The 14,591-nt window shown below is 38.8% G+C and overlaps 1 protein-coding gene across 2 annotated transcripts in view; it reads right to left on the minus strand.

Moving 5' to 3' along the window:
* LOC105355608 (microtubule-associated tumor suppressor candidate 2 homolog) overlaps positions 1 to 14,591 on the minus strand; it is a 48,242-nt gene that overhangs the window by 5,754 nt on the left and 27,897 nt on the right. Inside the window, exons 5-15 of one of the 2 annotated variants that reach the window (XM_023962338.1) lie at positions 12,342 to 12,506; positions 7,486 to 7,584; positions 4,513 to 4,700; positions 4,301 to 4,426; positions 3,541 to 3,607; positions 1,882 to 2,096; positions 1,688 to 1,793; positions 1,527 to 1,600; positions 1,340 to 1,438; positions 1,088 to 1,207; positions 854 to 951 (exon numbers count right to left, since the gene is read on the minus strand). In XM_023962338.1, the coding sequence (XP_023818106.1) occupies positions 854 to 951; positions 1,088 to 1,207; positions 1,340 to 1,438; positions 1,527 to 1,600; positions 1,688 to 1,793; positions 1,882 to 2,096; positions 3,541 to 3,607; positions 4,301 to 4,426; positions 4,513 to 4,700; positions 7,486 to 7,584; positions 12,342 to 12,506 (1,357 nt within the window). Of the gene's footprint in view, positions 1 to 853; positions 955 to 1,087; positions 1,208 to 1,339; positions 1,439 to 1,526; positions 1,601 to 1,687; positions 1,794 to 1,881; positions 2,097 to 3,540; positions 3,608 to 4,300; positions 4,427 to 4,512; positions 4,701 to 7,485; positions 7,585 to 12,341; positions 12,507 to 14,591 lie in introns of both variants that reach the window. The other variant, XM_023962337.1, reaches the window with a different exon arrangement.

Consider the following 14,591-nt stretch of genomic DNA (forward strand, 5'->3'; position numbering starts at 1 on the left):
GCCTTTCCTGACAATCTGTTGAATTTTCCTTGGGCAAGACACTAAACCCCACATTGCTCCTGGTTGGCGCCAGTGTTCGGAAGCGGAGCCGCCATCAGTGTGTGAATGTAAAGCACTTTGGGCCTTTGAGGAAGGTAGTAAAGTGCTATTTATGTATACGCCATTTATTATCTGTAATTCAACAAAAGTGCATTCAAAAAGGCAAAACATAAAATTATGTCTAATAGGAGCAATCTTTTCTTTTTAGCTTTCTTTGAAATTCAGACTCTTCAGATTCTTGTGTTTTCTGAAAAGCAAAACTTTGGAGAAAATTGAAAAAAGAAAGTCTTGTGTTTTCTGAATTTCCTGAGAAATTTGTAATCCAATATAATAATAAAAACCCACTCTTAAGAATATTGTGTTTTTTTATGTTATTTTCTGATGATGGAGGTGAATTTCAAATGTCATTGCATTTTCTTCATTGCAATGTCAAGGCTTTTTTTTTAAATATACTTCCTGCATAAAATGCCTTTTATATTATGCCATACAATTTGTCAAATGGAAGTCTTCCCATTTTTGACAATTCTTAGTTGATTTTTTTCTAAATTAAGGTGGATGTGTACAGCAGTAACCAGTGTGATTGTAGGACTGAGAGAAATGTTATTCATTTACAGTTACTGCATGATAATTTTCTTCTCAGGATTAGGCAGGGATTTAGATCAGAACATTAGTCATTTTCTGAACAAATCACAAAACAGAATGTTAATGAAAGCACTAAATCCCAAGCAATAATGTTCATTTGTACACTCTGTGGACATTTTTTAAGTCTAACTATGAAGAGAAATGACAGCATTGATGGATGGATATGACTTACCTTGACATAGCGAGTTTCATTTCAATGCGAGCCTTCAAATCTTCGTTCTGCTGCTGCAGAACTTGGACTTTCTCTTCAAGAAACACATTCTTTTGGGCCTGCTCAAAAGGCAGAACAACACAAAGAGTTTAATCTTTCCTTCACCTGACAGTCAGTTGGCTCCGAAAAAGCATGTACAGTGTATGTCTGCTGCACGTGAAAGTGACTGCAGTCAGATGACGGAAATAAACTTACCACTTTCTCCAGGTCAGCAATCTTTTTCTCTTGCTGGTGGATTTGCTGGTTCTTTATCTCCACAACTACTTTCAGACTCTTCAGATCTTTGTCAATGTGCTGGTAAGGAGCTAAAGCCTCCTAACATAAACATGTACACAGAAAGATATGACATTTGTAAAGATTTTGCTATAATTTTATTTATAAGAGATTTGGAAAAAATGAAACGCTTAGCCAGGTGTGCATTCCCTGGAACCAACTTCAGGTACTCACAATGATCTGTTCATCTGTGCTCTTCCTCAGAGCCTCCTCAAAGCGCTTGGCTTTTTCTCTTAAACTCTGATTTTGAAATGTCAGCGTATCCACTTGATCCTGATCAAGCACAAACAACAATGTGACATTTGTTCAGACTTGCGTGGGTTAACCCCATTTTTTTTTTAAATCATTTTAGAATGAGCACCTGCAGGGAAAGTCGAAGTTTCTCAAAGTCTTCTTCTAGAAGAGTCTTCTGCTGCTCATGAGCTTTTCTCAAATCTGTGCACATTCAAAAGCACAAAAGGAAGAACTTGTTTTGTGCTTTCTTTCCTAATTTTTTTATTTAAACGAGGCCCCAAATCATACCTCTCATGGTGCGGGCATGCTCCTCATGCAGTGTTGCCATGGTGATATTATGCATGTCTCTGAGCTCCTGAACGGTTGCCTGGTGGTTGGCTGTCATCTCCTCCATCTAACACAGCAGTAAATCCACATGTGAAGTCCCGTTGTGGCAGGTCTCATTAAAGACGAAATGATCTCCTTGGATGCTTCTGCCTCACCTGCTCCTGTTGCTGCGTCCGCAGCTCTTCCAGGACTGCGCAGTGCTCCACCTTTAGGTGCTCAGTCTCCACCACATGACATTTCCTGAGTCCCTCCTCCACAGCAGCCAGCTCTTCCTCCTGCTGCATCTGCAGCTCCTGCAGCTGGAGCTCAAACGCTGCCTCCAGCGCTGTTTTGTCCCGCTGGAGTCTTTCCCATCGTGCGGAGGTGGAAGCTGCGTACCCAAAAAAACATATTAGCGCATCATTGCCACACAGTCAAGCATGGTAACAAATACAACACATGCAAAATCTGAAGGCACCTTTTATCTTTTAAAGGAACTGCATTATTATTTGTTTTTTATATTCTACATTGAAAATGTTCATGTTAACCTTCAGGAGTATAATGTTGATTGTTGATGTGCAGGTTGCACAATATTTGTTGTGTTTTCTATTACTTATTGTATTGCATGTAGTTCCTAATTCAAATAAAACAAAACAAGCTTTTTGGTTAACAATTTCTAATTTATTTGAGTTTTAAAAATGATGACCCACAACAAAAATGTGAATTTTGCTTTGAAGATTATTTTTTGTTTTAGAAAAAAACAGAAGTTTCTCAGATAAGAAAGACTCAACTACATCTGTCCCACTCTTTTTTCCCTCTGTCTAATTAAATTTTAAACTCATGATTTATTTTCTCTAATGGAATGACGGTCTTTGTTAAATTATTAAAATCCAAGCAAAATTAAAGTTACTTGGAGATAATAATGCCCAAAAAGCATTTGGATTTAAAAAAAAACCAAGACAAATCTGAGAGAATGTGAATCAGTTAATGAAAGATTGACTCAGTGGAGTGAGGGCTGAGGGAAAGGTGAAGACGAAGTAGGCAGTCCGAGTGACGTTGACGTTAGAGTGCCGTCCAAGAAGACACCCAGGCTCTTAACTTGAGGAGGGTAAAACGAGGGAGTTGTCAATCAGGATGACAAAATCATTTATTTGACTAAGAGTGGACTTGGTGTTTACAAGTAGAAGTTCTGCTTTATTGCTGTTTAGTTTGAGGAAATTAGAAGTGAACCAGGATTTTAATGAAAGAAAACAACTGGTAAGGGAGGCAGGTGGGAGGGTAGAGTCTGCTTTGGTGGAAATGCAGAGCTGGGTGTCATCTGCATACCAGTGAAAATGTTTTTGATGTTGACAGAAGACATGACTAAGTGGTAGAATGTAGATGGTCCCAGGACAGAGCCCTGGAGCACACCTGTGGTAATTGCAACTGTAGGGAAAATAAAAAATTTAGTTCAATAGTCTGAATGAGGCCAGAAAAGGTTAGGAATTAACAAGTTGAGCTGAGTGTTTGACGTCGATGGTGGAAAGTAGGATTTGGAGAAGGGCTATTTTAGTACTGAGGTACAAAAACTTATTTTGTTTAATTGTTTAACATTTCATTTTGATTTGTGGAAATTGCTTTCATTTTCTGAAATGTTTTTTGTTTGTTTAATTGATTTTGGAATTGTGTTTTCAAATTTTGGTTTCTAAAGTTTTGTTTTCAATTTCTAAAATGTTATTTAAAAAAAAAATTTTTTTACTGCTTTTTAAATTGTCGTCGTGATCTTTAATACGTTTTTGCGTAGACTGATTTGTTGATGTGATTTGCACTGTAGGGCTACCATAGTTGTCACTTACCCATTTCCTCTTTCATCTTTTGTATTTCCATGGATAGTTTCTGGTTATTTTCCACTGAATGGTCATTCTGAAAATGAGAAAAAAATATATGATTGCTGTAATCCAGAAATTTTTCTAATATTATATTTATTCACCAATGTACTATGAATATACATCCTTGGTAATTGCTGGGCAGCTTTGAAACAGTTATCCAAAGTTGTCTAATGTTATTATATGCTTGTTTTGTATTTGCATTATTTTAATATCTTTCATCCACATTGCATAATATTTTATCTACTGAATGAAATTCACACCAATTATATTGCAAGAAGGGACTCAAAGGAAACTTTTAGACTTCACGAATGCTGCTATTCAGATGTACTGTAGCTGTAGTGTCAGATTGAGTGCAGCAGAGGGGGCTCTACCCATCCTATGCTGTGGCCCACCACTGTGAGGCCAGACAATGAACATAAAGAAGTCAGACAGATGCCCGGGAGCCTGCAGGCAGGATGGCTGTGTTGCACAGCCTCCCAGGCGAGTTCAGACCATCAGAGCCGTCAGAGGTCGGCTCAGTGACGCTCTGAACTCTCACAGACCCTTTCCACAGCCGCAATCCCTCCAGCTCATCTCAGTGCAGGTGTCACTGACTTCATAAATGTGTTCTAAAAATGTCCTACCGTTAAGAATAAACACATTTAATTTAATTAGCAACTGAGTTAGCAACAGGCCCGGTTATTCTAGGGTAATTATGGTATGTGCTCTTTGTCATCCTCTTTGCTACCTTCAGGCAGAACCGCTGAGTGGTGATGATAAATGCTTCCAAGCCTAAAGAAGCCTTCTTCAGCTCCTGCCTCATAGCCTGCAGCTGCTTCTCCTGCTCCTCACAGCGACCCTGCAGCCTCTGAACCTGAACAACAGCAGAATCAGAGAATTTCATTACAAGAAAGAAAAACTAATGAAAGTCTTGAGCAGATTTTTTTTTCATCACGTCACCTCCTCCCTTTTCTGCTCTTTCTGCATATCCTCAGCATGCTTTTCTCTCTCTCTCTGCTGAGCTTCCTCTTTCTCTCTTTGCAGGTTCTCCGGCTGTTCTTGCTGCAGTCTCAGAGGGGTTATAGGGGGGTGTGACCCCGAGAGGGCTGAACCTTTGACTGTTGCAGCGGGCCGCTGTCCAGGCTGAACTGTGGAGAGAGGATGAACAAAGAGAGTCAAACCCAGGTCAGAAATTTACAGGGGCATATTTTTACCAGGGAAATACATTATTTAGTCTTTTTTTTGCATTTTTTCAACATTTGAAACCCTTAGTAATTATTAAGCATTAAACTAATCCCTGAACCTGCCTAGTTATCATACCTGTGAGGTGTCACATCATAGATAACTTGATCTGACCTACAGCTGAAGACAATCTTTACATAAAGATAGCAGGAGGCTACAGCTTTGTGGTTCAGATTTTCTTTACAAGAAAACATCTTTTTTCCCAACATTTACATTTCCATGCCACTGTTTCGTTCAGATTGAGCCTACGATAACATTTTCACAATATTTCGGTAAAAAATGTGCGAGCAACGCTTACGCTGTTCAACATCTACAATATCTAATTCCAACATTTTTTCCCAAGTAACTTCACAATGATGCTCGAGGAGTCAGGAGAGGATAGATTGAAATCCCTAGGAGGAGTTTACATTTTTAGCTGGTACTAAAGTTGATTTTTTTTTTTTTTTTAATTAAGATGGCGGCCTCTTCCCGAGGCCAAAGATCACAGAAACTTCGGTTGGGGTTGTTGACTTACATTGGCAGAGTATTTGTGAAATTTCACGACAATTATTTTAACAACGTTTTTTTTCTTCCATATTGTGGTGAAATCAATAAATTCCACAGTGTGACACAAAATGGCCACCAAGCTATAGGTCCTGTGGCCTTCCCATAATTGATTTGAAAACGTTCTTTGAATAACACTGACACGTGTTTTGGTTTCGTAAGTGGATTCTGAAGAAATAACTTTCAACCCCATAAGAGATTTTGGCCCAATTCTTTTTTTTTTTTTTTTTGATGGTTTAACTCTTCGTCTTTGATCGAAAATTTCTTTTTGATCAAAGACGCGTTAAGACAGAGGAAAAACATGATTGCATTCCGGAACTGCTGCGGGCTATAATACTAGCGTGAATATTCTGTTTTGCTTAGGTAAATAGACCAATGTCCTTTTGCAAAAGAAAAAAGAAAAAAAGAAAAAATACTTCTAAAATCCATAAAAAATAGAAACATTTTTCTCAACAACAGTGTGAGTCAAACTGTCAACATCCAGACAATTTAAAGGCGATAAAAACTAAATAAAACAAAACCTCTTTTGTGGCCCAAATCTAACAAACTGTTCACACACTCTGAAGTGTTTATTGTACTTGAAGATCTTCACCCACAAAACAAATTCCAGCACCTCCCTATTGCCTGCCTCAACCATTGTGAAACATTGTGAGCGGTTTCCATGACAACCCGAGGCAGGGCTTGGGATGCTGTGTCCCAGGTAATGAGTGGAGAATTGGATGGATGGAGGTGGGAGGGGAAGTGGGGGTGGAAATGATGGGGAGAGCTGTGAGATAAAAGAGAGAAAAGAATTTGAGAGACAACACAGCATAAGGCGGTGGGGGTGGGGTCCTTAATGACTTTAATGGTGATAGATCTTTAAAACCAGTTGAAAGATTAGAGCCACGGGCAGATAGTTTCAATGCAAAAGATGGGCGGGTTTTGTGATGGAGAAAGAAAAAAATTAATTTAGGTTAGAAAAAAATTCTACATGAATGCACATTTGAACAATTTTTGTAGTTGATCAGGCTTAAAACCCAATTAGGATTCACCCACGCTCCTCAGATAAATAAACATTCACGCACATGCACACTTATACTTGGATCTGCAGGTTCCGTTAGAAAGGTTGAAGAAATGGCGGTGAATACTAAACAAGCGCAAAGGTGGGATTCCGGTAACAGAGGAGGGCTGAACGGATGTAGAATACCAATGCCAGAAACAATCAGAAAGGATGACATCTGAGCTTATATAGACAGAAATGTTTGTTTTTGTCAGTGAATGCCTTTAGGCTGAGGTGTTTTTATGTTTGTGTCAGCGTGATGACAGGACTAGCAAAGAGATTGGAGCAAATTCAGGTGGAAACACAATGGGTTTCAATCTGTCAACAAAGAAGAAGACGGAAGGCAATAATAGTGGGAAAGTAATGGTGACAGGTGAGAAGGATAAGGGGATATCTTCTTCTTCTGCCGTTTTATCTCTTTCGGGGTCATGGGGCTGCCGGAGCTAATCCCGGCCACTTGTGGGTGAAGGCAGGGGACACCCTGGACAGTTTGCCAGTCTGTCGCAGGAATATGTGTAAAACATGTTTATGAGCAGAACTTAAAATACATTTTAAAAATTGTAATTACAGTGCACAAATAGGGATCTAATCTACAAGAAAATGAAATAAAAATTAATTAGACCTTCTAAGGTATCTGATAAAATATCAGGATGTGAAGCACAAACGCTGCACGGTGGCGCAGGAATTAGCGCTCAAGTCCCGGCTGGGGGACCTGAAACAGAAGACCAATGGGGGACCTTTCTGTGTGGAGTTTGCATGGTCTCCCTGTGCATGCATGGATTTTCTTCGAGGACACCGGCTTCCTCCCACCGTCCAAAAGCATGCTTCATAGGTTCATTGGTCACTCTAAACTGTCCATAGGTAGGAATGTGAGTGTGCATGGGTGTGTGATTGTGACCCTGCAACAGACTGGCGACCTGTCCAGGGTGTCCCCTGCCTTAGCCCACCAGTGGTCGGGATAGGCTCCGGCAGGCGTTGACCCCGAAAGGGATAAACGTAAAAGGATGAATGAAAAAAATGAATGAATGTAACATAAACAGTTAAAATGTATATCGGAATTATATAATTGAGCATGACACGCTTTGACAATGACACAAAAAACATCTCACCAGGGGACTGAGGTTTTGGAGGAACTACTGCCAGTCTCTTTGGAGAAGATGGGAGGGAGCGCGTGACCTCTGAAGTCCTCTGCAACTCCTTTCTGCCAACTGTCAAAAAAGCACAAACATGACCTCTGATCTTTTTTTTTTATCGGTTGAAAACAATGCTAAAAATTAAAATAAAGCAACAACGAAGACATTGATGCGATTTAGATTCTGAGGAATCTTAATTCCTCAGAATCTTAAGATTGTGAGGAATCTTAATGACTGTGGAACTGTAAATCTATTAGATTAAGTAAAGTGTAACAGTTTGCCACATGAAAAGTAAAGAAACAGAATCAGATAAACTAGTTTCTGTCAGGAACTGGGGTGTAGAACTCAAAATGCAGGAGACCAGGCTTGGTGGCAGAAACTTAAACTTTTCATAAATAAATAACAAAATGCATGGAGAACCAAATGAGGGTGACAAAGTGTTGCATTGGGTTCAGGCATCTGGGATCTGCTGTTTTGGGGAGGGATACTGTGAGGATTCTGGGGGTTTAGTTTGGTTTTTAGTTGTTTCTGTTCATGTTCTGAATTGCCTTTGTCAGGTCACTTGTTCTGCTTTGTCAGCCTTTCTGTTGCTCCAATATTTTTATTTTAATGTTTTACTTATGGTATAATTTCCTCTGTATATCCTGACTGATAATGGCTTGTAGTTGCAACACAGTTGGCAGCTTGCGATACCAAATAACCCCAGTTTATGCCAGATAGGAGAGCCACAACATATCAAACTGCGAGGTGTTGCAATGCCCCATACATGCACAAGCATCAAACCAAACATCATTCCCTATGGGTTTCTTTTCCTTTTTTTTCTTCTTCTCTTCTGCTGTGTTTTAATCTTTCTCTCTTCCTTTTCCTTTCATCTTTTGCGATCCCCCCTGGTGTGTGCTATAACTATGCCCTTCAGGACCATCTGTCAAAGACAGGCAGTGGAGACAAGCCCATCACCTCTTTTCTCTTTGTGGCATTAGGGACTTGCACATTTTTTAAATCTTTTTTTGTGTGCAAGAGTATCACAAAAAAACAATATGAAATATTAAATCTCGGAAGTGTTTTGCATTTGCTAAATGTTATAAAAAAAGACAATAAGGAAAAATGCAAGTTTAGAATAAAAACATTAACAAAAACAAGAGTTTTAAGAGTCTTTTTCTGAGAAGAAAATGATGTGGCACTTTTTGATGTGCTTTGCAAATCTCAAATAATCCTGCAGAGATCACTGTAGTTTGGAAAATATCCTTCGGAATTTTTATGATGCTCATACATTAATCTTTTACTGATTTGAGTGTGTGTTTTTCCATGATGTATTTGACCGACTGCTTTTTTCTAACAGCACTGTGAAACTGTAATTTTCATTCAATGCATTTTAGTATGAGGTTTAGGAGAGCAGTTCTGCCTCACATTATCATTATCAATTTTCTGTAACCCGTTTGTCCTTACTAGAGTCAGAGGTTTCCTGGATCAGATCCAAGCTGTCTTTGGGCAAAGGCAGGGCCGGCCCTGAATGGGTCACCGCTCCATCAAAGGGTGGAAATTATGGATTGTTTTATTTTTACACCAGTGTGAGACTTCCTATCAGCCAGATCAATTCTAAGCATAGATTTCTCCACAAGCATTATAAAATGACAGAGGTGGCGATAGGAAAGGTCGGGAGGAGCTTTGTAAAAACCAAAGAACACCAGACAGATAATCTCTGACGTCACTCACTGGGTTGTGTATGCCTAAATTGAAGCCTGAAGTGGGAGAGGGACATCGGCTGTGGTGGAATTTGCTCCTCCCACCTCCCTCCCTCCCCCTCTAAAAAAAGGCACTTAGGTGGGACAAAGTAAAATTTAAAGTCCTGTTGGTTCCACCCATTTGCCTTTAAGAAAAATACACCTTCAAAAACATACTAATTTGAACTCTGTAAAAAAAAGTATGGGGCAAAAAAAGTTAAGAATTGCCATCCACATTTGTCTGTGATGTAGCTTCTGTTGTAAGTGTGTAAAATCCGACTTTATTAAACAAAAGAGTCACCGGAAATTGCTCCATTCTGCAACTTTCCTGCAGTGGAACTGCAACATTTTTGACTTTTTGTTTACATCAAATTTGGAATAGAAGGCTTAAGCGTTGAAAAGATACACTTGATCCTTCGGATGATATATCTAACATAAGTTTCCAACCTGTTTTTTCACAAGTTGAAAGGAGTAAATTAGAAACTGAAAATGAAAGTCCTGTCACGTTTGTTTACATTCAAATCAACCTTGCTTCAAAGCTACACAAGCTCTTTTATGCAGAAGAGTCTGATCTTTTGTAGACATGCGGGCTATTGGAACCGACTGGGATGAAAACAAGAGAGCAAACACATTTTAAAGTTTAAAAAAATGTTTGCATGACTCAGAGATCCTTCATCTAAAAGAGCTTTGTGGAAGTTTGAATCTACAAGCTGTGCCATGCTTCTGAAGTTTCATGAATCATTAATATCATTTTCATTAGCAGAGCTCTCCATGGTGCTGAAAGTATCACACAATTCATCCTCTTTCTCCCAAGTCTGCACAAACTGTCAGTTTAGTATCTATAACACCCTTTATCAACTATTAATACTCAATATCTTGCGGCTCCTTCTATACCTTCCAGAGTGATGTCATTTTATTGATCAAAGTGCAGAGCAGCATCATGTAGTCGCATCATGAGAAATAAAAGAAACACAGTCTCGCTGGAATTCTCATGTTATGTCTTCACTGCTTAAATATTCAGTAACTTTCTTTGTTGTTGAAAACTCATCCCAGAAGATTTGATCTTTTAAACAAAAGATTTAAACAGATATTTGACAAAATTGAACTGGGGAACACCAGCAGAGGGATGTAAATGTGACATTTATACAATCTGAACTGTGGTTTTTGTTTAAAAGAAAAAAGAATACTATTTAATTCATAAAATTTCTTAGTGGTAATATAAATTTAAGTTATTAGATTTTTAGATTAGATGATTTTATATATGACCACACAACTAATAAAATATTAAATAAATAAGAGTGAAATAAAAAGAATAATATTGTTACACACCTGTTTTTTAGGAGTGACTTCTTAAGAGGATTATTAAAGCAAAGCTCCACAAAAATGTAAATGCTGCTTCCTCACAATTTGAAATGACATTCCTGAACACCTGACATACAAAGGAATCAAGAAATAATTGGTTTAGTAAAAGTACTGCTACTGACACACTTTGCTCTCATTACAGTTAAAAAAACACTGCATAGTTCGGGGTAATAAAAGATTTTACACTTTCAGCCAGTGCAACTAAGTAAGGTGTGATACTCCAAGGCTTCTAGTGTTAACCACATGTGCTACTTCTTCAGCAGATTTGCAAGTAATGGTTTGGTTTGTCAGTTTTTGTACAAAGGGATTTTTGACTAATCTGTTGGAAGATAAGGAAACAAAAGAGTACACTTTATAAAGACACTTTAGCCTTTAAAGTGTCTCTTCATGATATCTAGCTATTTCCAGCACAGCACTGTGTTAACCCTTGGGGGGCCTGTTGAGCATTTCTTTTTACTACTTTACGGTTTGCTCTAATAATTTACCATCAAAATCAGGGGTGTCCAATTCCAGGCCTCGATGGTCAGTGACCTACATATTTTTTAACTACCTGCCATTGAAGCTCCTTATTGGTTAAGCACACCTGATCCAGGTAATCAGCATCAGATAAAGGAGGATTTCGGGAAAACCAACAGATGGCCAGCCCCTGAGGCCTGGAGTTTTACACCCCTGCTCAAAACTGTTCTTTGTGGCCCGGCTTGACATTCATCTTTTTAGTATAACCCCAGCTTTTTATTTTAGAGATTTATTTTTGATGATATTACATAAAAAATCCACTAAAAACCTGAAACAGTCTAAAAAAACTCAATTCTTAGTAAAAAAAAAAAAAAAAAAAAAACTTTCATAGTTTTTTTAACAGCAAAAATTGAGATCAAACAGTTTTTATGTTTTATGACAAAAGATTAAACATGTAAAGACAAAATAAAATCATATAAATCCACAAGCAAAGCAAAGACAAGATCAAAACAATGTGAAAACCAGGCAAAGCTCCATTCGAAATCCCAAAGATGCATTCCAAGGGGTCTCACATTAATGTGTCATTACTATTTTATTATTTGTTTTAAACCAAAAATGTCAAAACAAATTATTTTTTTAAACCTTCACAGTAAATTTGGAATGAAAACAATGCTATGGGGGGTGTTGTGTCCTTCCTGTGTAACTGTAAACACTTAATGTGACTCCCTAATGTGAGGTCCCTGCTGAGTTCGGGGATTACTGAGGGTTAACTTGCTGAAGTTAAGGGTAACCCTTGTGCTATCCTAGGCATTTTAACATTGGGAGTTGGGTCATCTAGACCCACTAGACAGTGCTCTGAACCTTTTTTCTTTAATGATTTGTGATCTTCACTGGTGCCCATGGATTACATGAAATCTTTCCAACTTTGTCCATCTTTGTCATGGTAGGGAGAACACCTCAATGTTAGGGTGGGATCATCTAAGATAGCACAAGGGTTAAAGTTCCATTAGTTAGTACGCACCAAGGTGTGTGAAATTTGTTCTTCCTATTTGACCCATCCCCTAGGGGAGCGGTGAACTGCAGACACAGCTCAAGAACCTTTTGGTGGTTTAACCCCCCCAATCCAACCCCTTAATCCTGAGTGTGAAGCAGCGAGGTACTGGTACTAGTCTTGGAGTCTTTGGTATGACTCAACCTTTCAGTCTAAGGGTGAACACTACCACAAGGCCACTGAGCTGCTTCTGCTGTCCTCACATCTAAATTGTGTTGCTTCTTTTCCAAACTTCCACTTACCTCCAGGGGAGCTCCTTGGCTGGGGTGGCAGGTAGCGCCGTGGCAGAGCTGGAGTGGAAGGAGGCTGGAGGCTGTTGCTGCGACATGACACCCCCCTCTGCTGATCACTGGATGCAGACCCTGTTGCGACTCTATGAGGAGGAGGATCCTCACTGACACTCAAACCTGAAACAAGATTTTGACCTCTGAGGTTGCTTTCTTGTTCAGATCAAACAATCACAGTTTTTTTTTTGCCATCAGCCAGCATAGATCAGTGGGAATTTGAGTTCACTGGACTGTGAAATTGTTTGTAACCTTTGAGTCTGGCTGCTCTCAGTCGTCAGCCAGGGGCAGAGCATTTATCCTGAGACATTGGTAGCCGTCTCTGATCTGTAAAATGACTTGCATACCCATATTTCTTCCTTTTTTACACAAGTCTGAGCTCAGAAACTACATTTTTTGACATGTTACAAAATACAGAACATACAAATAATCAATTTTGCTAAACTTTTATGTCCTGAATATTTGCAAATGGGAGTGAAAGAAAATATGATACAGGAGTCCTTTATGAGTGAAGCTGCCAGATGGAAGTTAAAAAAAATGGGCTGAACTGTATGAAAAGGGAGTGCAATTTGGAGGGAAGATGGAGAAATATTTTCCTGATTACAAAAAAGGAGCAAATGCATCGCAGATTGAGAAAATGCCAGCCAATGATGGATTACTGGGAAAGAAGGGAGAAAGAGGAAAAAAGCTGGGATGCTGAGAGAAATAAATAGATGTCCTCTCAATGGAGGTGACTGGATTCTTGGCATATCATGATGGTGGATAATAAAAAACACACACACAACATATTAAAAAGGGAATGGTGGATAAGAAGAAAAGGAACTGAAGACTGCTAGTTTCTCAGTTCGTTTTTATTGGAGCCGCTTCCCCGTCAAAGAAAGGTTATTAACCAAAGGAATAACGCAGACTTTCATATTCTGGTTGTTGCTGGCTTTAAGGGGAAACAAAGATCCATATAAACAATAGAATATTATTCAGAGCTCAGAACTAGACTAGCAGATTTGATACAATCTCAGTAAAGCAAGACAGACAAAAGGAGAATGAAGCAGAAAGGTTGTAAGGGGATCAAATTCACTAAAGCTTTTTTCAATATAGGAGGGTTAAAAAAAGGAATTGAAAACTCAGAAGAGACACATGAAGCTATAGGGCTACCAGTGGATACGTCTCTTAATGGAAAGGTAAACCAACTACGTAATAAGTTGGAGATGGTAGAAATGAACCAGGTCAAAACCCTCCCCATAGAAAAACGGGGTTCCTTACCACTTTTATTAGAATCCACAACATGTATTAAGGTTTTGGCAGGGGATTTGGACTGCACCTACATGATATTGGTGATTTTAATGATGTGTTGGAGAAAATATGGGATATCAGGCTTTGTGTGGAAGCTGTTCGTCAAGATGGCATGTTTCTGCTTAGTTAGTCACCCCTTATTTATCACGGGGGTTGCATTCGAAAAATAACCCGCGAAAGATGGAACCATAGGATTGTAGATGTTTTAAGGCTGTAAAAGTCCTCACTACATACTTTATACACTTTTTTCAGATAGACATGAACATTTTCACACTTTTCTCTGTTGCTTAAACTCTCAAAAGTGCGAAATTTTGTAGAAAAATGTATTCAGTTTTGTAACTTTTTGTAACTGTTTTATGAATTTGTCACACTTTGAGTTAATTTAATAAGGCAAATTTGGGGTCTTTCACCTCTAGTTTCTGGTTGCACCGTGAATCCAAGGCAGTTGCCATTATTTTAAAGTGTGAGGCTAATACTGAAGGTGCAGCTGGATGTTTTCCTTCATGGTTAATCTCTGTCAGAATTTCATTTCAAGTATCTGCAAAGCTTCTAATCTATTTACCTTTTTTTAACTCACTACTCTGACTGTATCTTCCGGGTGAAAAACAGTTTTATTGTAAAATAATTAGATATAAACAGGGTGAAATGTAAACCCAACAGTCCTTGTTTTTTTTGTTTTTTTTTTTACTTTTGCATATAGAGTGCTTTGCCAGTCAGCTAAATCCAAATATCCATCATCAGCAAAGAAACTCGCCGGCTGTCCTAGACGAAGTGACTGCATCCAGCCAAGTTGATTTCAGCAGACACAGCACTCACCCTGGTGCCCCAACACATCTGGGGATGAAGCCTCTGCACAGTTTGTGGTGCGGATCTGCTGAAAAAGACTCATATTCTGCAATATAGATTCTTTAAAATATT

Source organism: Oryzias latipes, chromosome 14, assembly GCF_002234675.1.
Source record: "Oryzias latipes chromosome 14, ASM223467v1".
In the NCBI taxonomy this organism is placed as follows: domain Eukaryota; kingdom Metazoa; phylum Chordata; class Actinopteri; order Beloniformes; family Adrianichthyidae; genus Oryzias; species Oryzias latipes.